The sequence below is a fragment of the Brassica oleracea genome, chromosome C7 (genome assembly GCF_000695525.1).
Source record: "Brassica oleracea var. oleracea cultivar TO1000 chromosome C7, BOL, whole genome shotgun sequence".
NCBI classification, from domain to species: Eukaryota; Viridiplantae; Streptophyta; class Magnoliopsida; order Brassicales; family Brassicaceae; genus Brassica; species Brassica oleracea.
This window is the reverse complement of record NC_027754.1, coordinates 46444832-46468346: the sequence shown is the minus strand read 5'-3', so window position 1 is coordinate 46468346 and position 23515 is coordinate 46444832. Positions and strand designations below refer to the sequence as shown.

General features: G+C 35.3%; 7 protein-coding genes across 7 annotated transcripts; 6 read left to right on the top strand and 1 right to left on the bottom strand.

Moving 5' to 3' along the window:
* The first annotated feature begins 298 nt into the window (after positions 1–298).
* On the top strand, positions 299–2760 carry LOC106303455 (endo-1,4-beta-xylanase A-like). The gene is made up of 6 exons (XM_013739718.1): positions 299–347; positions 510–556; positions 637–856; positions 954–1117; positions 1294–2181; positions 2410–2760. Exons 1-6 carry the CDS (start codon positions 299–301, stop codon positions 2758–2760), a joined length of 1719 nt encoding a protein of 572 aa, XP_013595172.1.
* A 1073-nt stretch (positions 2761–3833) lies between these two features.
* On the bottom strand, positions 3834–5691 carry LOC106302263 (ruBisCO large subunit-binding protein subunit beta, chloroplastic-like). Its single transcript, XM_013738803.1, has 9 exons — positions 5534–5691; positions 5214–5448; positions 4954–5123; positions 4792–4869; positions 4628–4699; positions 4455–4556; positions 4313–4384; positions 4193–4225; positions 3834–4113 (listed from the first exon to the last, which is right to left on the bottom strand). Exons 1-9 carry the CDS (start codon positions 5648–5650, stop codon positions 4042–4044), a joined length of 951 nt encoding a protein of 316 aa, XP_013594257.1. The 5' UTR covers positions 5651–5691; the 3' UTR covers positions 3834–4041.
* Positions 3835–13324, top strand: LOC106302262 (F-box/LRR-repeat/kelch-repeat protein At1g09650-like). Its single transcript, XM_013738802.1, is given in 3 exon segments — positions 3835–3909; positions 11745–12386; positions 12388–13324. Coding segments are annotated over 2 exon segments (1134 nt in total). The 5' UTR covers positions 3835–3909; positions 11745–11946; the 3' UTR covers positions 13082–13324.
* LOC106303454 (endo-1,4-beta-xylanase 2-like) lies at positions 7110–8326 on the top strand. Its single transcript, XM_013739717.1, is given in 6 exon segments — positions 7110–7113; positions 7304–7513; positions 7516–7862; positions 7955–8038; positions 8040–8204; positions 8207–8326. Coding segments are annotated over 6 exon segments (930 nt in total).
* Positions 8970–10597, top strand: LOC106303453 (endo-1,4-beta-xylanase C-like). Its single transcript, XM_013739716.1, has 3 exons — positions 8970–9038; positions 9132–10019; positions 10247–10597. The coding sequence occupies exons 1-3, from the start codon at positions 8970–8972 to the stop codon at positions 10595–10597; spliced, it is 1308 nt and encodes a 435-aa protein (XP_013595170.1).
* Positions 13325–17136: 3812 nt separating the features above from the next.
* On the top strand, positions 17137–19591 carry LOC106304639 (endo-1,4-beta-xylanase B-like). Its single transcript, XM_013741041.1, has 6 exons — positions 17137–17367; positions 17478–17634; positions 17901–18070; positions 18139–18237; positions 18317–19111; positions 19223–19591. The coding sequence occupies exons 1-6, from the start codon at positions 17254–17256 to the stop codon at positions 19589–19591; spliced, it is 1704 nt and encodes a 567-aa protein (XP_013596495.1). The 5' UTR covers positions 17137–17253.
* A 2381-nt stretch (positions 19592–21972) lies between these two features.
* On the top strand, positions 21973–22998 carry LOC106305585. The gene is made up of 4 exons (XM_013741941.1): positions 21973–22326; positions 22578–22673; positions 22773–22836; positions 22956–22998. Exons 1-3 carry the CDS (start codon positions 21973–21975, stop codon positions 22827–22829), a joined length of 507 nt encoding a protein of 168 aa, XP_013597395.1. The 3' UTR covers positions 22830–22836; positions 22956–22998.
* The last annotated feature ends 517 nt before the right edge of the window (positions 22999–23515 follow it).

Genomic DNA, 23515 nt, shown 5'->3' with positions numbered 1-23515 from the left:
TTCACTAGAATGTGTTGCTATTGAATAGATTTGCTTTCCATATCTACCCTCCATGCCAAAAAAAAAAAAGGGAGAATGGCTTTGAGAATTTTCATAGATTTAATATACTGTTTCTATTAACGATAAATAGAATGATGAATATCTCCATTTTTCTTTCCAAAACAAGTATGGTAAGAAAATCATAAAATTAAACTACAGTCAAAATTATTTTTTGTTAATTCATTATATACCATAAACATAGTATAAATGTTATTGGAAACCCTCAATCATCATCAACTGATTCTTAATTATTTCCACAATGAAGCTTCTTCTACTGCTGCTAGCCTTCTGCAGCCTCTCTATATCAAGTTGTTCTCCATCTTATCTCCGGTTTTCTATATTATTATTGTTGTTATATATGTTATTTTCGTCGCAATATGTATTTTTCTGTTTGTACATGTGTAATAACTTTTGAACTTCTTATTATCAACGAACAAAAAAGAAGAATTAATGTATGAAAACGTTTGCAGGGAGTGAACAAAAGTATGTACCTTACGATTACTCGGCAATAATAGAGGCAAGCTATTCTATGTTCTTTATTTAGGTCGTTTTTCGTTGGAAACTTATGTTTCTGATTATCTTTTTGTCTTGGGGTAGTGTCTAGAGAACCCTTATAAACCACAATACAATGGAGGGATCATCGTGAACCCTGACCTACAAAATGGTTCACAAGGCTGGTCACAATTCGCAAACGCCAAAGTCGATTTCAGAGAATTCGGAGGCAATAAGTTCGTTGTTGCACGAGGGAGGAATCAGTCTTATGACAGCGTCTCACAAAAGATTTATTTGGAAAAAGGACTTCTCTACACTTTCTCGGGTATATAGTTTCGAATATGTGGTTCTTGGATCTTACTCTTCAGAAATTTATACGAATTACTCGAATTATTATCTGATGTATTTTATGTTACTTGTAGCTTGGTTACAAGTAAGCAAAGGAAAGGCTCCTGTGATAGCCGTTTTCAAGAAGAATGGTGAATATAAGCATGCCGGTTCGGTTATTGCTGAATCTAAGTGCTGGTCCATGCTCAAAGGTGGTCTCACTATCGATGAATCTGGTCCTGCCGAACTTTACTTTGAGGTATTTACATATACAAACAAACATAGTCTTTGTGCCAACTCTTGAATGTTTGTCTAAGTAACCTACTAGTTTTAATATATTTTTAAAATCTAAAAATGTGAAAATAAGAACGTTACATCTAAGTGGAAATAGAGAAACTGTCGTATGATGATTCTTATTTACGTGGTCATGTGTAGAGCGAGGACACAACCGTTGAGATATGGGTTGATAGCGTCTCGTTGCAACCATTCACACAAGAAGAGTGGAACGCTCACCACGAGCAGACCATTCACAAAACGAGGAAGGGAGCCATGAGGATCAGAGCCGTAAACAGCGCTGGTGAGCCAGTACCAAACGCAACAATCTCCATCGTACAGAATAGACTCGGGTTCTCATTCGGGTGCGAGGTAGAAAATAACATACTTGGGAGCCAAGCGTACCAAAACTGGTTCACTAAGAGATTCACCGTGACAACTTTCGCGAACGAGATGAAATGGTACAGCACAGAAGCAGTAAGGGGCAAAGAAGATTACACGACAGCAGACGCGATGTTAAGATTCTTCAAACAGCATGGTGTCGCTGTACGTGGACACAATATCGTATGGAACGACCCTAAGTACCAACTTAGTTGGGTGACTTCTTTATCCGGTAACGATCTCTACAACGCCGTGAAAAGAAGGGTTTCCTCGGTGGTCTCAAGGTACAAAGGCCAGCTTGTGAGTTGGGACGTTGTGAATGAGAATCTACATTTCTCGTTTTTTGAGAGCAAGATGGGTGCTCAAGCCTCTTATAACATCTATGCGTTGGCACATTCCATAGACCCACGTACAACAATGTTTATGAATGAGTACAACACGTTGGAGCAACCGGGAGATTCGGCTTCTAGTCCAGCAAAGTATTTGGGGAAGCTTAGAGAGCTTCAATCTATTCGTGTAGCCGGAAAAATTCAGTTAGGGATCGGTCTTGAGTCTCATTTCAACACTCCTAACATTCCGTATATGAGATCAGCTCTTGACACTCTTGCTGCCACTGGTTTGCCTATTTGGCTCACTGAGGTCGACGTCCAAGCTCCTCCAAATGTCCAGGTAACTCAAATAAGTACTCTCGTATATTAGTTAGGAACTTAGGATTAATCCGTCCTAATGGGGCTATAGAAAATTTAGTAATTAAAATAAATTAATAAAAAAAAAAAATTAAACAATTTTGAGATATGTTTATGTAAATTATCTCTTAGAATTTGGGAGTCATATGTCAATGTGTTACTTGCCGATTCCCAAGACCGGTTCTGTTTCTGATGTTCAAGTTTCTTGTAGGCCAACTATTTTGAGCAGGTCCTAAGGGAAGGCCACGCGCATCCGCAAGTGAAAGGAATGGTGACTCGGAGTGGTTATTCCCCATCAGGTTGCTACAAAATGTACCTCACCGATGGCAACTTCAGGAACCTACCCGCCGGGGACGTTGTGGATAAACTTCTGCGTGAGTGGGGAGGGCTTCGTGTGCAAACCACAGGTTTGACTGATTCTGATGGATTCTTTGAAGCTTCACTCTTTCATGGTGACTATGATATCAATATTGCTCATCCTCTCATTAATTCAACTGCTTCTCACAGCTTTACGTTAACTTCTGATGACTCTCCACCATCTCCATTTGTCGTTCATGTTTGATACGCTAAGTTTACAACTACTTTGTACTATTTGAGTAGTTTAATTCTTAGTGAAAATAGTACAGCAAGTCTGAGGAAACTCCCAAGAGCGATTATTACTCTTGAACACTTTTTTCATGAGCAAAAGAAATATTTTTGAATTTTTTTATTTTACACTAAATTTGATTAGGCTAATTAACTTTGATATTTTTGTTTTGCTAAAGAAAAATTTCTCATACCAGTCTATGTCACTTGACAAGTGCTTCGACGTAACTCCAAAAATGTTTCACGGTCAGCAATTTTAGCTACTAGTTGTTAAATCCAACTTAATTCTTGCTCTCCTTTGTAGGTAATGCTCATTTATATGAGTAAAACGTACTTTTACCATTTAAGGTTTTATAAATTCCTTCTTGCTTTGAAATTGGTTGTGGATATTTATCTTTTGTTTTGGGAGTCTGTTACTTAAAGGCAGGTGGAATCCGTTCGAAAAGTAGGTGGTATGGTATCCCTTCTTCTAGGTTTAGGTTGGCCGTATTCGTTTCACAATGTGTAGTTTAAGTAATTTTCATCCGATATAAAGCCTTTATCTAAAAGTTTAAAGGCTATTGCAGTATAAGACTACAGTATGTGTAAATTGAAGATGGTGCTCCTATTCGTAAGCCTGTCTTTGTAACGAACCATAAAATCAATTACAGCTTCTGTGGTAACACAAATGCAACATATTTGCTTGTTTATATTACACATTCATATCATGGTTTCTTGTATATAAAGTTACTATTTCAAACCAGTGATGCTTGTGTATTTTGTCTCTTGTAGATGTGTTCAGTCTCTGGTTACAGTTTTGTTTTCCGGATACATAAATAACTGTAACCAATTAAACCACTTCGATCTTAAGTTCGGATAGGTTTCTTCTTTTTAACGGAAGCGAGGATGTTGGTCTTTGCTTAAAAGGTGGCATTGTACCAAATGTATACATAGGTTGTCGGGTGCTTTAAGTAAGTTAAAAAGTCAAAAGTAATGTTTGGTCGGATGTTAAAATATATATATGATCTCATCAAGATACCGACCGTCCAATTCCACTTAAATCATGTTCTTCGTCCAGAAAAGAAAAAGGAAAAAAATTAAAGCCCAGAAGAATGAAAAAGGAAAAAGAAGGGATAAGTGGGAAGAGGTTTGTGACTTGAGCACGTTACTTCTTCACCAAGGAAGCGACATTTGCTTGTAAAGGCATGCGGATACAAAAGGATCAAGCAGAGTTTGTTCTTTTATTTTCTTCGTTTGAGAGAGGTGGAGAGGTGTGGGCTCAGGCTCCTTGATGTGACATAAAGAATGTCCTTAACACCTTAACCGAGTTCTCCAAGCAACATCTCAGCACCTACATCCGAATAAACAACACTCAGGTTCATGACCACTTGGCAAGCGAAAGTCAATTCCGTATGCAAAAAAAAACTGACCTTTGCAGCCATCAGATCCTCGTTAGCAAGCACCTGCCAGGTGAATAAAAAAAAGCTCTTCAAGCACCTGACTTAAATCAAGAGCACAAAGTGTGTGCAGAGGTTTTCTGTTTAAACTACCTTCTCTCCAGCATTCTCGGAGATCCGTTTCAGAGGGTAAGTCAGTCCTCTTTTCACTATATCAGCTCCGACCTGAAGCAAAGACAAGTTAGAAGACCTGAATGTTTAGGAACTAGAAACTGAATGCTTGATCAAATTATACCTTTTCTTCATCATCAAGGGAGTCTTTAATGACATCAACCTTGGAAGCAAGATGTAAAAGAATACAACCACCACCAACCACAACACCTTCCTCAACAGCAGCCTGCAGAATACACATACTGGTCAGTATAATTCACTGTCTATGCACATAGCACGTCAGAGAAAAAAGGCCACCTTTGTAGCGTTAAGAGCATCTTCAACTCTAAGTTTCTTCTCTTTGAGTTTTGCCTCCGTTTGTGCTCCCACCTTTAACCAATTACATAAGAGCTTTCAATTAATATCTCTCCAACACATTCTTTTGTTATATTAAACAATACCAATGAGGTTTGTAATTTAACCTGAATCACAGCAACTCCAGCAGAGAGCTTTGAAATTCTCTCGTTCAGTTTTTCCTTCTCGTAACCTTGCTCTGCTTGCTGCACAAACCAAGTAGGAATACAACTGTAAGTATACTAGCGACAAAAGCTAAGTTATATGTTTGGTCTACTACAAGTTAATACCTCAATAAGGTTCTTAATTTGTGTAACATGCTTCTGCACTGCGTCATGTGTGCTCCCATCACCAACAATGGTCGAACTTTCCTTAGTGAGGACCACCTTTGCAGCATGTCCAAGAACCTCTTTTCCAGATTTGTCAAGTGAAAGACCAACTTCCTCTCGAATCACAGTTGCTGCAAACCCAGAAAGAGAGGCAGAAAAGGATTAAAGCCAAAACGATTATGCCTAAACACATGGCTCACCAATGCTTACAGAGAACTTACCTCCAGTGAGGATGGCAATATCATCAAGGTACTGGCTCTTGAGCTCTCCAAAACCTGGAGCTTTGAGAGCTGCAATCTTAAGTGCGCCTCTACGCTTGTAACCAACAAGGATAGCTAACGCCTCCAGGTCAATTTCTTGTGCGATTACTAAAAGTGGGTAACCTCCTCTAATGGCAACCTCAATAACACCAACAATGTCTTCTGCGTTGGCAATTTTCATGTCAACAAGAAGCAGCTGCAATACAATAAAAATCCATCAGAGAGAGAACATTTAACAGCTGCAAGACTATGATGGATAGAGCTCGGAATCAAGAACTTACTTTGCAATGGTCGAACTCAACAGCCATCTTCTCATTGTCTGTCACAAAGAAAGAGGAGAGATAACCATTATCAAACTGCAGTCCTTCCACAATGTAGAGAGCAAGAACGATTAACATAACTTCGATACACAAAAAACGTTGGCAAGTATAACATATTCTCGTATATGTCCAATCATCTCCATTTTGTCCACTTGTTTTGGGATGTGTTAGTTTGATTCATAAAGATTCATAAAAAGTTTGATCTCCAGTAGTGATTTATTTTCCATTTTTGCTTTAGTTTTTATTCTATTAGTACTTTATTTTTTCAAATTTTGAAAAATTGAACAGTATTTGCTCAGTTTTTCTCCAAAATCGATTTTATACTTCTAGAAAGAGTATCAAACAACAAGGAAGAAGAAGATAGAGAAGAAGGGCATCAAGTTAAAAGATACTTTTTTTTAATTGGAATTGAACTTTGATTAAGTCTACAAACTAAGTGGATCTGAGAGGAAGTTCCCAACAAGAAGAACAAAAAATAGCATAGAACAAACTACAAATAAGGAAGATGAAGAAGATGACTTGATCGGACCAGACACTTTAAACTATGTTAAAAGTACTTAAGGTTTAAAATCCACCTTCTTGTTCTACAATTATGACAATCTCATCTATCTTTTTGATATATTATTTTGAAAATATTTAAATATTGTGTTAAGATTATGTGTTAATTTTATAATAAATAAGTTTGTTGTATTCAAAATAATAAAATTAAATAAATGAAATGGTCTAACCTAGATTACTCGTGAGTAGATAAATATTGATTCTATTTTAATGGTATTGATTTACATTTGTTGTTTATGAATTTGTGTATCGTGAAGTTGTAATGGTCGAGATATATGAAAAGAATTTATAATAATGTTTTATTTCTTGACATGAAATTTTAATGTTACTTTATGTTAGTAAAATAATTAAACTAAACTGATCGAGCCTTAGATTTAGGAAATTATTTGTCAACTAAATTCGGAAAAAAAAATTACTTAAATTTTGGGCTTAGTTATAACTTGAGTGGCATAGATATGTAAATAAGTTTTAAATCTTAGGGTTAATTCTAAATTGTAGTTCCGTTTATGATTTCAAAAAGATTATAGATCTGTGATAGATATATAATCTGGAAATTTAACAAATAACTAACAGAAAAATAAGTTTTTTACCTATCTAAAATTTGTTACAGAAATCTATCGGACTTTTTTCTATATAATTTTGAGTTTGTTTAGGATAACTGGAGAAACATTTATCTTCTAATTTTTTTTTTTTTTCAGACGTCCAAAGTTTTAGATTTGTACAATTACAATATCATCAGTAAGTGCCAACATTTTAACTTTAATTAATCCTGTATTTTATCATACGCTCTAATATATTTGAGGTTTTTTGAAGTTGATTTCATACTATATCTTTTTTAAAAACTGAATATTATAAAAGTAAATATTCATTTGTTTTTATTTATAAATTAAAACATTACATGGAATGCTGGTGAGCCATGTACATTTGATGCGTGTCCCATGATTCAGATGAAATGTTGGTGAGCCATGCCTACAAAGTAATGAGTACACGAACCAGGACACAAGTTTTGAGGGCAAAAACCCAATACAGTGAAGCTATCAGGGTTCAAATCTCGGCTACTGGAAAATTAACATTTCGGCATCACCAGAGACAGAGAACCGATACGTGGTAACACATGATTAGTCTGGACCACTTCTGTGAACCGAGGGGTATGTATAATTCAAAAAAAAAAAGAGAACAACACGGCGGCAGATTCAATGCTGAAGTTTGCAGAAGAAAATGAGATATTGGTTAGAGGTCATACAGTGTTATGGGACGACCCAAAGATGCAACCAAGTTGGGTGAAAAAGATAAAAGACCCTGAAGATTTGATGAACGTGACACTGAACCGGATAAACTCGGTTATGAAGAGATACAAAGGTAAGGTGACCGGGTGGGATGTGGTTACGAAAATTTGCATTGGGATTACTTTGAGAAAATGCTTGGTGTAAACGCTTCATCAAGATTCTATAATCTTGCTTATAAGCTAGATCCTGATGTGACATTGTTTGTTAACGAGTACAACACGATTGAGAACCCTGGAGGGGTTACTGCGACGCCGGTTAAGGAGAAGATGGAGGAGATTCTTGCATACCAAGGAAACGAAAACATTAAAGGAGCAATTGGTGCTCAGGGTCACTTTAGTCCAACTCAGCCTAACATAGCTTACATGAGATCTGCATTGGATACTTTAGGCTCACTTGGTTTGCCTGTATGGATTACAGAACTTGATATGCCTAAATGCCCTAATCAGGTCTGTCATCAGCTACCTTGTATAACAAGAAAGCCTTTCTTCATCTTTATACATTATCATTATCATAAAATTACTAATTTGTTTGATCATAGGCCAAATACATGGAAGAAATTCTGAGGGAAGCGTACTCGCATCCTGCGGTGGAAGGCATCATAATATTTGCAGGACCTGAGGTGATCGGGTTTGGACAAGCTGACACTCGCGGACAAGGACTTCAACAACACGGAGACAGGAGATGTAATTGACAAGTTGCTCAAGGAGTGGCACCAAAAAAATTCAGAGATCCCAAATATTTTCACGGTGGACCACGAGAACGAAAAGGAAGATGTCTCACTGTTGCATATGGACTTTACAACGTGAATGTAAGTCATCCACAGATAAAGAACTTGTCCACCAGTTTGTGCTTGGAGGTAACTAAGGAGATGGGTCAACGTCAGGTGGTTAGACTTGTGATTAATGCTTAAAAATTATACTCTCCCTCTGTTTCAGTTTAAGTGTTGTTATAGAGTAAAATTTTCGTTTCAAAATAAGTGTTGTTTCAAAATAAGTGTCGTTTTATTATTTCAATGAAAAATTTATTGATTTTTTATTTCAATCGATTTTTATATTGGTTGAATTGTGGTTATGTGTATTATTGGTAATGATGGTTTTATTTTATAAATATGCAAAATTAAATATTTTATTAATCTGTGTGTTCAAGTGTAAAACGATAAATTAAATGAAACGGATGGAGTAATTATCTGCAAGATTGTCTTGTTACAAAATAAAAACACTGTTATAGTGAAATAATTTTCGAAAAGTCAATTACAAAATCATAATGTCTTCTTCCTCACGAGTCATGAAAAATAATATAAGTATATAACTAATGCTGAAAGTTTATACTAGTGAACTATCATTCTAGAAACATTATAAAGAAAATTTTAATATACAAAAAACAGAGTTATCCACACCTGAACTTAACGTCTTGATTCCTTTACACAACTTAAACTTTTTGTTCTCTAGCTAAGTTATACACACACACAAAAAAAAAAAAGGTTTAACTATACAACTCATTTGAAAACACACAAACACACATATGTGAAAGGAAGTGAAAAAGCAAGAGAACACATGGAGGACAGGAACGTCGAAATCGGGAGCATAGGAATTATCAGTGGTTGTAGAGAAAGTGACCAGAAGGTGTCGCATCTAAAGTGTGTAGTTGGTCGAAGTGCGTGTTCTTGCACGTGAGCACATGTGTGAATTTGTTGAACCTTGCGTGGTCATGTGTAGAGCGAGGACACAACCGTTGAGATATGGGTTGATAGCGTATCGTTGCAACCATTCACACAAGAAGAGTGGAACGCTCACCACGAGCAGACCATTCACAAAACGAGGAAGGGAGCCATGAGGATCAGAGCCGTAAACAGCGCTGGTGAGCCAGTACCAAACGCAACAATCTCCATCGTACAGAATAGACTCGGGTTCTCATTCGGGTGCGAGGTAGAAAAGAACATACTTGGGAACCAAGCGTACCAAAACTGGTTCACTAAGAGATTCACCGTGACAACTTTCGCGAACGAGATGAAATGGTACAGCACAGAAGCAGTAAGAGGCAAAGAGGATTACACGACAGCAGACGCGATGTTAAGATTCTTCAAACAGCATGGTGTCGCTGTACGTGGACACAATATCGTATGGAACGACCCTAAGTACCAACTTAGTTGGGTGACTTCTTTATCCGGTAACGATCTCTACAACGCCGTGAAAAGAAGGGTTTCCTCGGTGGTCTCAAGGTACAAAGGCCAGCTTGTGAGTTGGGACGTTGTGAATGAGAATCTACATTTCTCGTTTTTTGAGAGCAAGATGGGTGCTCAAGCCTCTTATAACATCTATGCGTTGGCACATTCCATAGACCCACGTACAACAATGTTTATGAATGAGTACAACACGTTGGAGCAACCGGGAGATTCGGCTTCTAGTCCAGCAAAGTATTTGGGGAAGCTTAGAGAGCTTCAATCTATTCGTGTAGCCGGAAAAATTCAGTTAGGGATCGGTCTTGAGTCTCATTTCAACACTCCTAACATTCCGTATATGAGATCAGCTCTTGACACTCTTGCTGCCACTGGTTTGCCTATTTGGCTCACTGAGGTCGACGTCCAAGCTCCTCCAAATGTCCAGGTAACTCAAATAAGTACTCTCGTATATTAGTTAGGAACTTAGGATTAATCCGTCCTAATGGGGCTATAGAAAATTTAGTAATTAAAATAAATTAATAAAAAAAAAATCTAAACAATTTTGAGATATGTTTATGTAAATTATCTCTTAGAATTTGGGAGTCATATGTCAATGTGTTACTTGCCGATTCCCAAGACCGGTTCTGTTTCTGATGTTCAAGTTTCTTGTAGGCCAACTATTTTGAGCAGGTCCTAAGGGAAGGCCACGCGCATCCGCAAGTGAAAGGAATGGTGACTTGGAGTGGTTATTCCCCATCAGGTTGCTACAAAATGTGCCTCACCGATGGCAACTTCAGGAACCTACCCGCCGGGGACGTTGTGGATAAACTTCTGCGTGAGTGGGGAGGGCTTCGTGTGCAAACCACAGGTTTGACTGATTCTGATGGATTCTTTGAAGCTTCACTCTTTCATGGTGACTATGATATCAATATTGCTCATCCTCTCATTAATTCAACTGCTTCTCACAGCTTTACGTTAACTTCTGATGACTCTCCACCATCTCCATTTGTCGTTCATGTTTGATACGCTAAGTTTACAACTACTTTGTACTATTTGAGTAGTTTAATTCTTAGTGAAAATAGTACAGCAAGTCTGAGGAAACTCCCAAGAGCGATTATTACTCTTGAACACTTTTTTCATGAGCAAAAGAAATATTTTCGAATTTTTTTATTTTACACTAAATTTGATTAGGCTAATTAACTTTGATATTTTTGTTTTGCTAAAGAAAAATTTCTCACACCAGTCTATGTCACTTGACAAGTGCTTCGACGTAACTCCAAAAATGTTTCACGGTCAGCAATTTTAGCTACTAGTTGTTAAATCCAACTTAATTCTTGCTCTCCTTTGTAGGTAATGCTCATTTATATGAGTAAAACGTACTTTTACCATTTAAGGTTTTATAAATTCCTTCTTGCTTTGAAATTGGTTGTGGATATTTATCTTTTGTTTTGGGAGTTTGTTACTTAAAGGCAGGTGGAATCCGTTCGAAAAGTAGGTGGTATGGTATCCCTTCTTCTAGGTTTAGGTTGGCCGTATTCGTTTCACAATGTGTAGTTTAAGTAATTTTCATCCGATATAAAGCCTTTATCTAAAAGTTTAAAGGCTATTGCAGTATAAGACTACAGTATGTGTAAATTGAAGATGGTGCTCCTATTCGTAAGCCTGTCTTTGTAACGAACCATAAAATCAATTACAGCTTCTGTGGTAACACAAATGCAACATATTTGCTTGTTTATATTACACATTCATATCATGGTTTCTTGTATAGAAAGTTACTATTTCAAACCAGTGATGCTTGTGTATTTTCTCTTGTAGATGTGTTCAGTCTCTGGTTACAGTTTTGTTTTCCGGATACATAAATAACTGTAACCAATTAAACCACTTCGATCTTAAGTTCGGATAGGTTTCTTCTTTTTAACGGAAGCGAGGATGTTGGTCTTTGCTTAAAAGGTGGCATTGTACCAAATGTATACATAGGTTGTCGGGTGCTTTAAGTAAGTTAAAAAGTCAAAAGTAATGTTTGGTCGGATGTTAAAATATATATATGATCTCATCAAGATACCGACCGTCCAATTCCACTTAAATCATGTTCTTCGTCCAGAAAAGAAAAAGGAAAAAAATTAAAGCCCAGAAGAATGAAAAAGGAAAAAGAAGGGATAAGTGGGAAGAGGTTTGTGAGTTGAGTTAGGAGAAAGATATATGTTGGTTGTGTCGGTGGAAGGAAGAGAGATCTGAATAATTGAAAAGGAAAGTGTCGGTAGGAGAATAATCCTTTTTCCTTAATATCCCTGAGAGGTTTTCCTTTTTATATGTCAAATCTCGTATTATAAAATCAAGTAAGGCCCCTAAGGTATCTTATTATTGCTTGATTGATGATGATGGAATGGGTGGTGCCCCACGACGTGGTAGAGCTCATCTTGGAGAGAGTTCCGGTGAGATCTCTGCTGAGATTCAAGTGTGTATCGAAGCAATGGAAATCAACGATCGAATCACGGAGGTTCCAAGAGAGGCAATTGAAGCAGCGAGGAGGAGATCCACCAGATGTTCTCTTGGTGTCATATCGTAGTGACTACGAATCTCTAAGAACACTGGTATTGGGTTCTTCATCACCGGTCAAGATCCCTACTCCTTGGGATAATATGGAGGAGGAGAATACAACAACAAAAAAGTACTCGGCGGCCGTTAATAGCTGTGACGGTCTCGTTTGTCTCTACTATCCCTTCCATTCAGGTTATGTTGTCAACCCCGCCACAAGATGGTATCATCCTTTTCCTCTCTGCCAACTTCAACAACTCATAATCAGCCTAGGAGAGATACATTGAGCTTCAGCACGGAGGCTTTTCGCTTGGATTCGGTAAAGACATCATATCCTCCACTTACAAGCCTGTTTCGCTATACAACTCTTCAGAAATAGGCCTTGACAACGCTACCACATGCGAAGTTTTCGACTTTAGCGCCAATGCTTGGAGGTATGTTACTCCCTCTGCTCCTTATCGGGTTGCTCCGTTCGCCCCTCCCGTCTTTGTAGATGGTTCGCTTCATTGGTTCACAGATTGCGAGGAAACCAAAATTTTATCTTTTGATCTTCACACCGAGACTTTTCAAGTCATCTCTAAAGCTCCCTTTCCCGCCAATTCACATGATGATGATAATCCTTACGGGATCCTCTTGTGCGACCTCGACAACCGCTTGTGCGTATCACACAAGACTGATTCCAACCAAGTGATATGGTCCTTCAATTCAAGCAACAAGACATGGCTCAAAATTTTCTCCATCGATGTGGTTATGACTTCTTTTTTCTATGGTTGCCCAACATCAAGTTGCCCCTTCGCTCCACTAGCACTTTTGGATGCCGAGAATAAGAAGAAGGATTTGCTCTTTTATGACCGTGAGCAAAGTCGTTATCTGTTGATACATGACTCCGATGCCCCAGTATTCACTCTTACTTTGAGGGCTAAATTCCTTGGATTTCTTCTTTGTTATTTCCCCAGTTTAATCTCTTTTTGATTTTTTTTTTTTTGTTGAATGCATAATTTCTTTTCTTACTTTTTGAATTGATAACCATATTTTCTTGAACAATTTTTTTTTTTAACTTTCGGTTTTTGTCTCTTTGTCCTTGTTGTTGTTCTTAATGTTTTAAAGAAGATAGATAGATAGAGAATAGAGAAGAATAAATGACAGTGTTAAATCTACCCTCTTCTTTGGTGTCTTTTATGCTTACGATCCCTTCCAAATACCGATGTGAGACTTTGTCCCTAATAGGTTATGTATAATTTAATTTACCCGTGAGATTAGTATATATATATATAATTGCTTCTGAAGTCCATGAATAGATCTTGTAGGTGTTGTGGTCGACCGTTTAAATGTAATACTACCGATAATTAACGAGGATGAGAGAATTCCACCGAGCCAGAGCCATGAGTTTGGTCCTAGGATTGCTGAGCTGGGTTGGTCTGAAAGACTTGGTTCGAACCAGAGTGTTTTCATTTTGCTCGTTGTCGCTTCGCTTCTCGCTTCTCGCTTCTTTCTCTCGGGTTATGAAGGCTTCAATTTTGAAGGTTATGTCGGAGGAGAGTTGGGTCTGGAGGCCCGATAATGGCAAGACAAGATCGAGCATGGATATTTCTGAAGAGTTCTTAAATGCGCAAATCAGAGTGATTTTGCATTTTTTTTTTTTTTTGCCTTGTTGCGATCACATCACGGATAGCAGAGAGCAAGCGAATATTGTCACGGGACTGGAGAAATCTAAGGAAACGGTCGACCATGAAAATGTAGAAACCGGGAAAAGAGATGAGCGAGTAAGAGATGCCAACATGGAAGACGATGTATAGGTAGTGCGTGTAGAAGAAGACTTCGAAGAATCTCCTCCTTACAAGCCCGGCCACCAGAGATATCTCTCCGGCCAAGTTAGATATATCTTTTGTATCCCACGTGAGCATCTGCAGTAGATTTTCGATATTATAAATATTCATATGATTATCTTGAACCTCAATACGAAATTCTCTCAGTTACAGCACCCCATGAAATGAAATTGAATTATCACATTAACTGGGAACATAAGTCGTATTCGTATGTATATGATTTCTACTAAATGCGTGTTTCAAAGAAAGTGGCGTTTATTACATAGCTTCTTTATCTTGGCTTTTCTTTTTTTTTTTGCTAATTTTTTTCTTCGAATTATTGCCATATGAAGACCAAAAATATTAAATTTAACCGCATTTTATTATATCAATACTATTAAAATAAAAGATTTTTTGAGGTCTTCTCCTGTATCAACAGTCTTTACGATTCCATACCACTGGATTACTTTTAAACTATGATTTTGTTTAAATGTTTTTATTTTTTTTTGGTAAATCGCAGATAACCATCTCCTAATTACGTGTAATATATTTTCATTTCTTTAGATAATTTACCATGTGTAAATTAATTTAAATATATCTTCCATATCGTGGCTATACAAATTAATATATATATCAAAAGTTTTAGGTGCCTTCTATTTTAGAAGTATTTACAGCTATGCCATTTGGTAGTATTATTTACTGTAATGTTTAATTACAAATATGAAATATTTATATATGAATATTAGAGAAGGTTATTTCTTATTTTCTAACTGTAATTAAATTTAATATTATTTACGATTTTTATTATTAAAATAATATTACACCAATAAATATTTATATTTTAAATAAAAAGATATTAAAGGATATTGTAAAAATGTAATCTTAGAAAAACAATAGTTAAGAATATCTTTTGATATATTGTTTTGAAAATATTTAAATATTGTGCTAATATAATGTGTTTATATAATAATAAATAAGTTTGTTGTATTCAAAATAATAAAATTAAATAAATGAAATGGTCTAACCTAGATTACTTGTGAGTAGATAAATATTGATTATGTTTTAATAGTATTGATATACATTTGTTGTTTATGAATTTGTGTATCGTGAAGTTGTACTGGTCGAGATATATGAAAAGAATTTATTATAATGCTTTATTTCTCGACATGAAATTTTAATGTTACTATATCTTAGTAAAATAATTAAACTAAACTGATTGTGCCTTAGATTTAGGAAATTATTTGTCAACTAAGTTAGGAAAAAAAAAACTTAAATTTTGGGCTTAGTTATAACTTGAATGGCATATATACATAAATAAGTTTTAAGTCTTAGGGTTATATCTAAATTGTAGTTCTGTTTTAATATGATTTCAAAAAGATTATGGATCGGTGATAGAGATATAATCCGGAAATTTAACAGAAAATAAGTTTTTTTGCCTATCTAAAATTTGTTACAGAAATCTATCGGACTTTTTTTGAATATCTTTTTGAGTTTGTTTGGGATAACCGGAGAAATATTAATCTTCTAATATATATTTTTCAGATGTCAAAAGTTTTAGGTCTGTACAATTATAATACCATCAGTCGCTAGAACCGGAGCCGAAGCACAGTCGGATACCACCTTTGGCTTTGTGTCGTCATGCTCGAGAAGTTTCAGACGGAGTCGAGAGAGGTTAATTGAGCGCATCAATCCCCACAGCTTGATCGATTTGCAACGTACAAGACTGAAGGATCGAAGCTTGAGGACGAGGACGTCAGATCGAGAAGTTCTGGTATACACAAACCGATTAATTCAGTAAACGTTCGGGTTGTGTGAGATATGAGTTTTTCCATCCTTTAAGATTTTCCATGTTTGGTCCATGATCTTTGTGATGCTTCGATTTCGGCCCCAGAACTTTCAAATAAACAGATTTTTTTTCATTAATTTTAACCAAAACCTTAAAAGATGCTGAGATTGCTTCTAAGGTTCTTACTTCTCTTAGTGGAAGTTATTATACATTTAGCCGACCATTGATAAAAAATCCAACTAACAATTATGATATCCGGTTCATTGATATACACTACTCAACTTATTAGAGTTTGAGTCTATAGGGATAATCGACTACTTATTGAAAAATCCAACTAACGATAATAGTATGCGGATAATTATTTTAGTTAGCAAACCACTAACATAATAACCAGTTAACATGTAAATTATCCGGGTAAGCTGGAATATAACCATGCGAATTCACGAATGAAGATGAATATAACCAGTTAATATAAAACATATGTTTTTTAGTCGGCTAAATTAATTTATAGACTAGAAACATATTTGTTAGCTGTTTAAAATAATTTAAGATTTCTAATTACAAGGAGCAAGGATAACAATGTCATTTTACCTTTTTAATCTCCACTTATTAATGTTTTCCAGTTTTGCAAATTTTCAAGTTATTAACTAATTTTCATGCAATTCACTCTAAAAAGAACCATTTATATAATATATAGATTAATATAAGAATATATGTTCAAATGTTGAAAAGTATAAAATGTATAGCACCATATATTTTAAAAATTATATAAAATAATTTTATTATACATTATCATAAAATTTGATTCATAAAAATATATTTTACAAATATACGGATCATATTCTAAAAATAGGAATAGTACAATTGATGCGTTACAAGATAAAATAAAATTATTCATATAAACTATTAAATTATTGTGTTTAAAAATATCATATTAAACAATTACGTAAACGAGTAAATTTTAAAATATATTTTATCACTTATACAAATAAATATTTATTTATAAAAAAGTAAAAACAAACACCAGTGCGGGTGTACTTCTCTGATGTTTAGTTTGTTTATAAGACATCAATAAATTGTTAACAACCACTAAAAATAATTCAATGTAATACGACTAACTTTGGCAGATGCATCATGAAAAATAAAAATAAAAATAAAACCCGGATGCATCATGAGTTCATGACATCATTTTTTAGTGGTATCCGTTCTTCTAGTTTTAGGTTGACCGTATTACTCTACCTAGTGCTTTCATATTCGTTTCACATTGTGTAGTTTAAGTAATTTTTCATTGGAGATCAATATATTTTTAACTGATATAAAGCCTTTATAAAAAATAAAATATAAAGCCTATGGCAGTATAAGAATACAGTATGTTAAATTCAAGATGGTGCTCGTATCTTAAGCCTATCTTTGAAACGAACCTTAAAACAATGTAAAAGAAAGGTGCTTGTAAAGGAAAGAGAAGAGTATAAAAAAATAGATTAGAATGTGACAACCCTTAAGCTTTAACAAATGAGTTTTGTCGTGACATTCTAATTTTTACAGGAAGGAAGATGAAGAATATCAACAATGGCTTCTTCCCCTGCATGCTCTTTCTTCTCATGTGTCTTGTGTATTCGGGAATTGCTATTGATCCTTTCTCCCGTAGTCACTCTCTCAAAACAGAGGTAACCAAAACTGATAAAACCTCGATATATAGATATATCACATGCTTGACTTATTTATTTTTCAAAAATCAAACTGTCTAACGTTGGTAAAATATGGCGAATATATAAAGTGTATAATGAAGCCTCCACGAAGCATTGCGGAACAAGAATTAACACTACTTAGCCGCTCTGATGAAGATGACTCTGATCAAGAGTGGGAGAATGGGGCTATTAGAGAAATGGCACAGAGAATTCAGCTTCAGCAAGGAATCATTTACAGCTTCTCCGGTAACACAGATGCAACCTATTCGTATCTTTATATAATTTAACAAATCATCATCTTATGTTTCTTGTTTAGTAAGTTACTGTTTCAAACCAGTGATTCTTGCTAATTCATCTCTTGTAGATGTGTACAATGTCTGGTTTCAGATATTTTTTTTCCGGATACAGATTTGATCATGAGTTCAGATAGGTTTCTTTTAGTTTTGTTTGAGTTTGAACCGGTTATGTTTATATAGATTGAATATCCATAATTTTTTATAATGGAAACACAGCTTGGGTAAAGTTGAGAGGAGGAAACGACAAGAAAGTAGGAGTTGTGTTCAGGTCAGGAAATGGAAGACTTGTTCATGGAGGTGAAGTTAGGGCAAAGCAAGGATGTTGGTCTTTGCTTAAAGGTGGGATTGTACCTAATGTTTCAGGCCCTGTAGATATATTCTTCGAGGTACAACACTATACACGTGTTTTCATGTGTATATTCTCAGTGTTAACACATGTTTTATTCGAAAACAGAGTGAAGACAGAGAAGCAAAGATCTATGCAAACAATGTGTTACTAAAACGGTTTAGCAAAGAAGAATGGAAACTGAAACAAAATCAACTTATTGAAAAGGTACCAAATGTTCTATAATTTATGGTTTCAGATCTCCTGTGTGCTGTTTTTTCTCTTATATAAATGGTATTGGTTGCAGATAAGGAAGAACAAAGTGAGATTTGAAGTTACTTATAAGAACAAAACCACGGTAAAAGACGCAGTAATATCCCTAAAACAAACCAAACTATCTTTCCTCTTAGGTTGTGCAATGAATTTTCGGATCCTACAAAGTGAAGGGTACAGAAAATGGTTTGCGTCACGGTTCGCAATCACGTCATTCACCAATGAAATGAAATGGTATACAACAGAGAAAGTACGTGGGAATGAGAACTACACGGCAGCGGATTCAATGCTGAAATTTGCAGAAGAGAATGGGATATTGGTTAGAGGTCATACAGTGTTATGGGACGATCCAAAGATGCAACCAAGTTGGGTGAAAAAGGTAAAAGATCCTGAAGAGTTGATGAATGTGACACTGAACCGGATAAACTCGGTTATGAAGAGGTACAAAGGTAAGTTAACCGGGTGGGATGTGGTTAACGAGAATTTGCATTGGGATTACTTTGAGAAAATGCTTGGTGTAAACGCTTCTTCAAGATTCTACAATCTTGCTTATAAGCTAGATCCTGATGTGACATTGTTTGTTAACGAGTACAACACGATTGAGAACCCTGGAGAGGTTACTGCGACGCCGGTTAAGGTGAAGGACAAGATGGAGGAGATACTTGCGTACCAAGGAAACGAAAACATTAAAGGAGCAATTGGAGCTCAGGGTCACTTTAGTCCAACTCAGCCTAACTTAGCTTACATGAGATCTGCATTGGATACTTTAGGCTCACTAGGTTTGCCTATATGGATTACAGAGCTTGATATGCCTAAATGCCCTAATCAGGTCTGTAATCAACTACCTTGTCTGACAAGAACCGTTTCTCCATCTTTTATATATTATCATAGCCTCATAGGGTCATAAAGATGGTTCTCTTGCTAATTTAATTGATCATAGGCAAAATACATGGAAGAGATTCTCAGGGAAGCGTACTCGCATCCTGCGGTGGAAGGCATCATAATATTTGCAGGACCTGAGGTGTCTGGTTTTGACAAGCTGACACTCGCGGACAAGGATTTCAACAACACGGAGACAGGAGATGTAATTGACAAGTTGCTCAAGGAGTGGCACCAAAAAACTTCAGATATTCCAAATATTTTCACGGTGGACCACGAGAACGAAGAGGAAGATGTGTCATTGTTGCATGGACTTTACAACGTGAATGTAAGTCATCCACAGATAAAGAACTTGTCCACCAGTTTGTGCTTGGAGGTAACTAAGGAGATGGGTCAACGTCAGGTGGTTAGAGTTGTGATTAATGCTTAAAAGTTATATTTATCTACAAGATTATATATCATAATGAAATAATACTTGAAAAGTCATTCATAAAATCATAATGTCTTCTTCAGGAGTCACCGAAAATAGTATAACTAATGCTTATACTATTGAACCATTATTCTAAAACATGATAAAGGAAAATCTCAAAACACGAAAACAGAGTTATCCTAATCCACACCTGAACTTAACATTCCTACTCAACTTAACTTCTTGTTCTCAAGCTAAATTATACACACACAAAAAGGTTTATCTACACAGCTCATTTGAAAACACACAAACACACATATGTGAAAGGAAGTGAAAAAGCGAAGAGGACACATGGAGGACAGGAGCATCGAAATCGGGAGCATAGGAATTATCAGTGATTGTAGAGAAAGTGACCAGAAGGTGTCACATCTAAAGTGTGTAGTTGGTCGAAGTGCGTGTTCTTGCACGTGAGCACATGTGTGAATTTGTTGAACCTTGCGTAGTTTTTTTACGTGCACACGTGCTCACATGCATGCCTGATTTTGCTAGCTAGCTATTAGAATCCCTTAAACTATTATCAATCAAATTTTCATTTTACTTTTGCTCTTATTTTCTTATTATTTTCTTACAATATTTAAACTTACATGACATGTGTGGCAAAACAGAGATGCACTTCCAAAACATATGAAATTTCTGTCACATTTTTCAACTGTGTATTAATTCTTTTAAAGAAAAATATCTGAAAATTGAATATGATACTAAGATTATTAAGATTCTTATATGTACAAACCTTTTATGAAGAACTTTATAATTATTACTATTTTCAAAGTTTAATCATAAAAAAGTTTAATCATACTATAATGACAATAATATCTCGATATCCCACATGTAGAAATTGCCAAACATATACGAAAAGGAACAGAAAAGATAAATAATTACTACTCCCTCCGTTTTCTAATATAAGTCGTTTTAGAATTGTGCACACAGATTAAGAAAATCATTAATTTCTTATATTTTCTAAACAAAAACATCATTAATTATTTACCTAACTACAAATTAACCAATAATAAAATAGAAGGTATATTATTATTGGTCATATAACATTAACTGTTATTAAATCTTATATAGAAAACCGAAAATGACATATAATTTGAAACATAAAAATTTCTCTAAAACGACTTATATTAAAAAACGGAGGGAGTACTTACTACTTAGGATGGGTCTTTTTCGACAGGTAAGAATTAATGAAGCTAGTACGAAAAGGAATTAAAAATGGAAAAACAAAATGCGAGGGCATGTGATATCATAAAAGCGTAGTCAATAGACCGCTCGGATCTTCTTTGTCACTACATGTCTGTTCGAAGTCGCTTTGACCCATGCACCATCTAATTAGTCTCACCAATACTATTAATCGCCTACATAAATAGCCATTATAAACATTTAATATACGATTAATGGGAATTTATATCTTCTATGCTAGTTTTGGAGGATATGTCACGTGCAAACTTTCTATTAGTACGATAATTAAAATAAAACAAGCATTAAATTTTCAACTCTAGATAGTTTGATATACGTCGTTCGTTTATTTTTTATGTAGCTGAAATGAATAAATAAGCAGGTTTGGTTATATATATATTTGGATCAAATGAGAAACGTCTGGCAACGAACGCTACATGTCATTCCCATGTTACATACTGGCATCGTAAGAAAAGAGTAATAAAGTACTCCCTCTGTTTTGATATGTAAGGAATTTTAGTTAAAAGTAATAATATTAAGAAAATTGTTACTTTTAAAAAATAACATTTAATACATAAATTTAACCAATAATAAAAAGGCATGGATTATTAGATTGGTCACAACATATGTAATAAATGTAAAAACTGTTTTGGATTGTGTAAACATCTTATATTGTGAAACAAACTTATTTTGCTAAAACTACTTACATCAAAAAACGGAGGGAGTATTATACAATCGAGTTCACGTGTTGCGAACTTGAAAAGAACGCTCGAGTGTGCCTAAATAACGCCGACTTATCCATTAGCTTGTATACAAGTTATATTACTTCGTTCACATAGTGAACTAATAACGACAAAACAAGAGCCAACATTATTAGACCAACCTAAGATTTGAAAATTAATAGGCAGCAGAAGTAGGAGACGATGATAATAAGTTAAAATAAGATATACTCCGTACCTGTTGAAGATAGGACCAAACGATTGAATAAAATTAAACAATGAAATACAGAGGACATCACACATGGAAAGATATAGATGCATGTGTATAAATCAAGTCGATACTTCACCCACAGCTTTTGTCTAAATCTTTCTCAACACAGTTCAATCTCAAGTACCTTAAAAAAAAAGGAATTATTTTTTTTTATAAACACAATAAAAAGAAGGAAAATGTTGGGTTCATCAGAATGGAGTAGTGGATGCGAGTCAGGATGGACTTTGTATTTAGACCATTCTGTTTCTTCTTTTCCAAGTTCTTCTTGTTTCCGAGACATCAATGGGTTTGAAAACAGAAGAAGAAGAAGCAAAGGTTCATGGAGTCAAAACTATGTGCATCAAGAAGAAGATGAAGAAGAAGATTTGTCGATGATGTCAGATGCATCTTCTGGCCCGAGGAATGTTTGTGAGGAAGATTCTGTGAAAAAGTTAAACAGTGTTGGTCCCAAGAAACAGAAAAAGAGTGAAAAGAAAAGAAGTGATTATGAGAAAATGAACTCGGTTCTTGATGATACTGCTAGTTCTCATGTAAGTCTTTTATTTTCAAATAAATTCTGTAAAGCCAAGTGATAATAGTCCATCAGTAATAACTATTTATTTTAGAGTGCAAATAACATTTTTGTTCTTTTTTTCGTATTTGATGTATTATATCCATAGCAACTGTAGAATTTACATCACATGGAAGTCCAGGACTAGTTTGGACATAGCAATGTTAAAACACAAAGGCATTTGAATGAGAGGGTATTTATTTTGTCGTTTGTACTGTGTATTTCTTGTAGATGTTGCAGAAAAGTGTGAGTGGTAATAAGATAGAGCAAACCTTTCCAGAGAGTACATTGGATTATTCGCAAGGCTTCTCGGCAACTCACCTTCAGGTTTCTCCCTCTCTCTTCTCTTCTCTCAGTGAGATTCTGTTGAGCACACGTGACTTGTCTCAAGAGACTCACAATGGATGTTTGTTTATCAACAAGTAGGACAAAGCAGCATTCCAAGAACAATATGGTTATTTGCAAATGGAAACAAGATACTAGATAACCAGTTAAGTAAAATATATACTATTATATATATATATATATATTAACTACTTGTTTACTCTTACTTTACCAAGTTTGTGGTATATATTAAATTCTGACTAAAACGTTGTACCTAATTAGCAGGTGGGTTTTAGTGTGAAGAACGAAATGAAGAGCAACCATTTTGGACAATTTGGAAGCTTGTATGGATTCAAGTAAGAAATGAAGGGCTAAAGCAAAAAAGTGTTATAGAAGAAACCAAAAATGAAGAGATACGTGATACAAGACTTTTCAAGGGTCTAAGATCAAATCAATGTAGTATAAAAGATTGTCGAACCAATCCTAGGTGATTATGATGCAAAGGGAATGCAAGACCATGCTTAATCTAAGTGCTACCAGTTTTTGAGATGATTTGAAACTAGATTACTACCTAAAATGCAATAAAGGCACAAGCTTTCTTTCTTATAAGAAGGGGTAAGGATAATTGATATAAAGTGATCAAGTTTCAATCTAAAGGTATCAACTTTCAATCAATCTATTTACCTTAGGCCTAGACACAATCCTAAACAAACTCTATCCCTAGATGAATACTCATTTACCTAGATAACTCAAGCACCAAATTCCTTTGGTTGAATGTTATCTAAGTAATCATTAATCTCAAGTCTACTAGCCATCTTAACACCTTTAACAACAAATCCCTTTGG

Excerpts from the sequence above, each read along its gene's own strand:
- LOC106302263 (XM_013738803.1), bottom strand. The coding sequence starts at position 5,650 with ATGTTAATCGTTCTTGCTCTCTACATTGTGGAAGGACTGCAGTTTGAT. Across the intron at positions 4,557-4,627 it reads ATGCTCTTAACGCTACAAAG|GCTGCTGTTGAGGAAGGTGT; the intron begins GTGGCCTTTTTT and ends TGTATTCTGCAG. Across the intron at positions 4,226-4,312 it reads CCGAGAATGCTGGAGAGAAG|GTGCTTGCTAACGAGGATCT; the intron begins GTAGTTTAAACA and ends TTCACCTGGCAG.
- LOC106303453 (XM_013739716.1), top strand. The coding sequence starts at position 8,970 with ATGGAGGACAGGAACGTCGAAATCGGGAGCATAGGAATTATCAGTGGT. Across the intron at positions 9,039-9,131 it reads GTAGAGAAAGTGACCAGAAG|AGCGAGGACACAACCGTTGA; the intron begins GTGTCGCATCTA and ends GGTCATGTGTAG. Across the intron at positions 10,020-10,246 it reads AAGCTCCTCCAAATGTCCAG|GCCAACTATTTTGAGCAGGT; the intron begins GTAACTCAAATA and ends AGTTTCTTGTAG.
- LOC106305585 (XM_013741941.1), top strand. The coding sequence starts at position 21,973 with ATGTTGGGTTCATCAGAATGGAGTAGTGGATGCGAGTCAGGATGGACT. Across the intron at positions 22,327-22,577 it reads ATGATACTGCTAGTTCTCAT|ATGTTGCAGAAAAGTGTGAG; the intron begins GTAAGTCTTTTA and ends TATTTCTTGTAG. Across the intron at positions 22,674-22,772 it reads TCTCGGCAACTCACCTTCAG|GACAAAGCAGCATTCCAAGA; the intron begins GTTTCTCCCTCT and ends ATCAACAAGTAG.
- LOC106303455 (XM_013739718.1), top strand. The coding sequence starts at position 299 with ATGAAGCTTCTTCTACTGCTGCTAGCCTTCTGCAGCCTCTCTATATCA. Across the intron at positions 348-509 it reads CTGCAGCCTCTCTATATCAA|GGAGTGAACAAAAGTATGTA; the intron begins GTTGTTCTCCAT and ends AAACGTTTGCAG. Across the intron at positions 1,118-1,293 it reads CTGCCGAACTTTACTTTGAG|AGCGAGGACACAACCGTTGA; the intron begins GTATTTACATAT and ends GGTCATGTGTAG.
- LOC106304639 (XM_013741041.1), top strand. The coding sequence starts at position 17,254 with ATGAAGAATATCAACAATGGCTTCTTCCCCTGCATGCTCTTTCTTCTC. Across the intron at positions 17,368-17,477 it reads GTCACTCTCTCAAAACAGAG|TGTATAATGAAGCCTCCACG; the intron begins GTAACCAAAACT and ends GAATATATAAAG. Across the intron at positions 18,238-18,316 it reads AAAATCAACTTATTGAAAAG|ATAAGGAAGAACAAAGTGAG; the intron begins GTACCAAATGTT and ends TATTGGTTGCAG.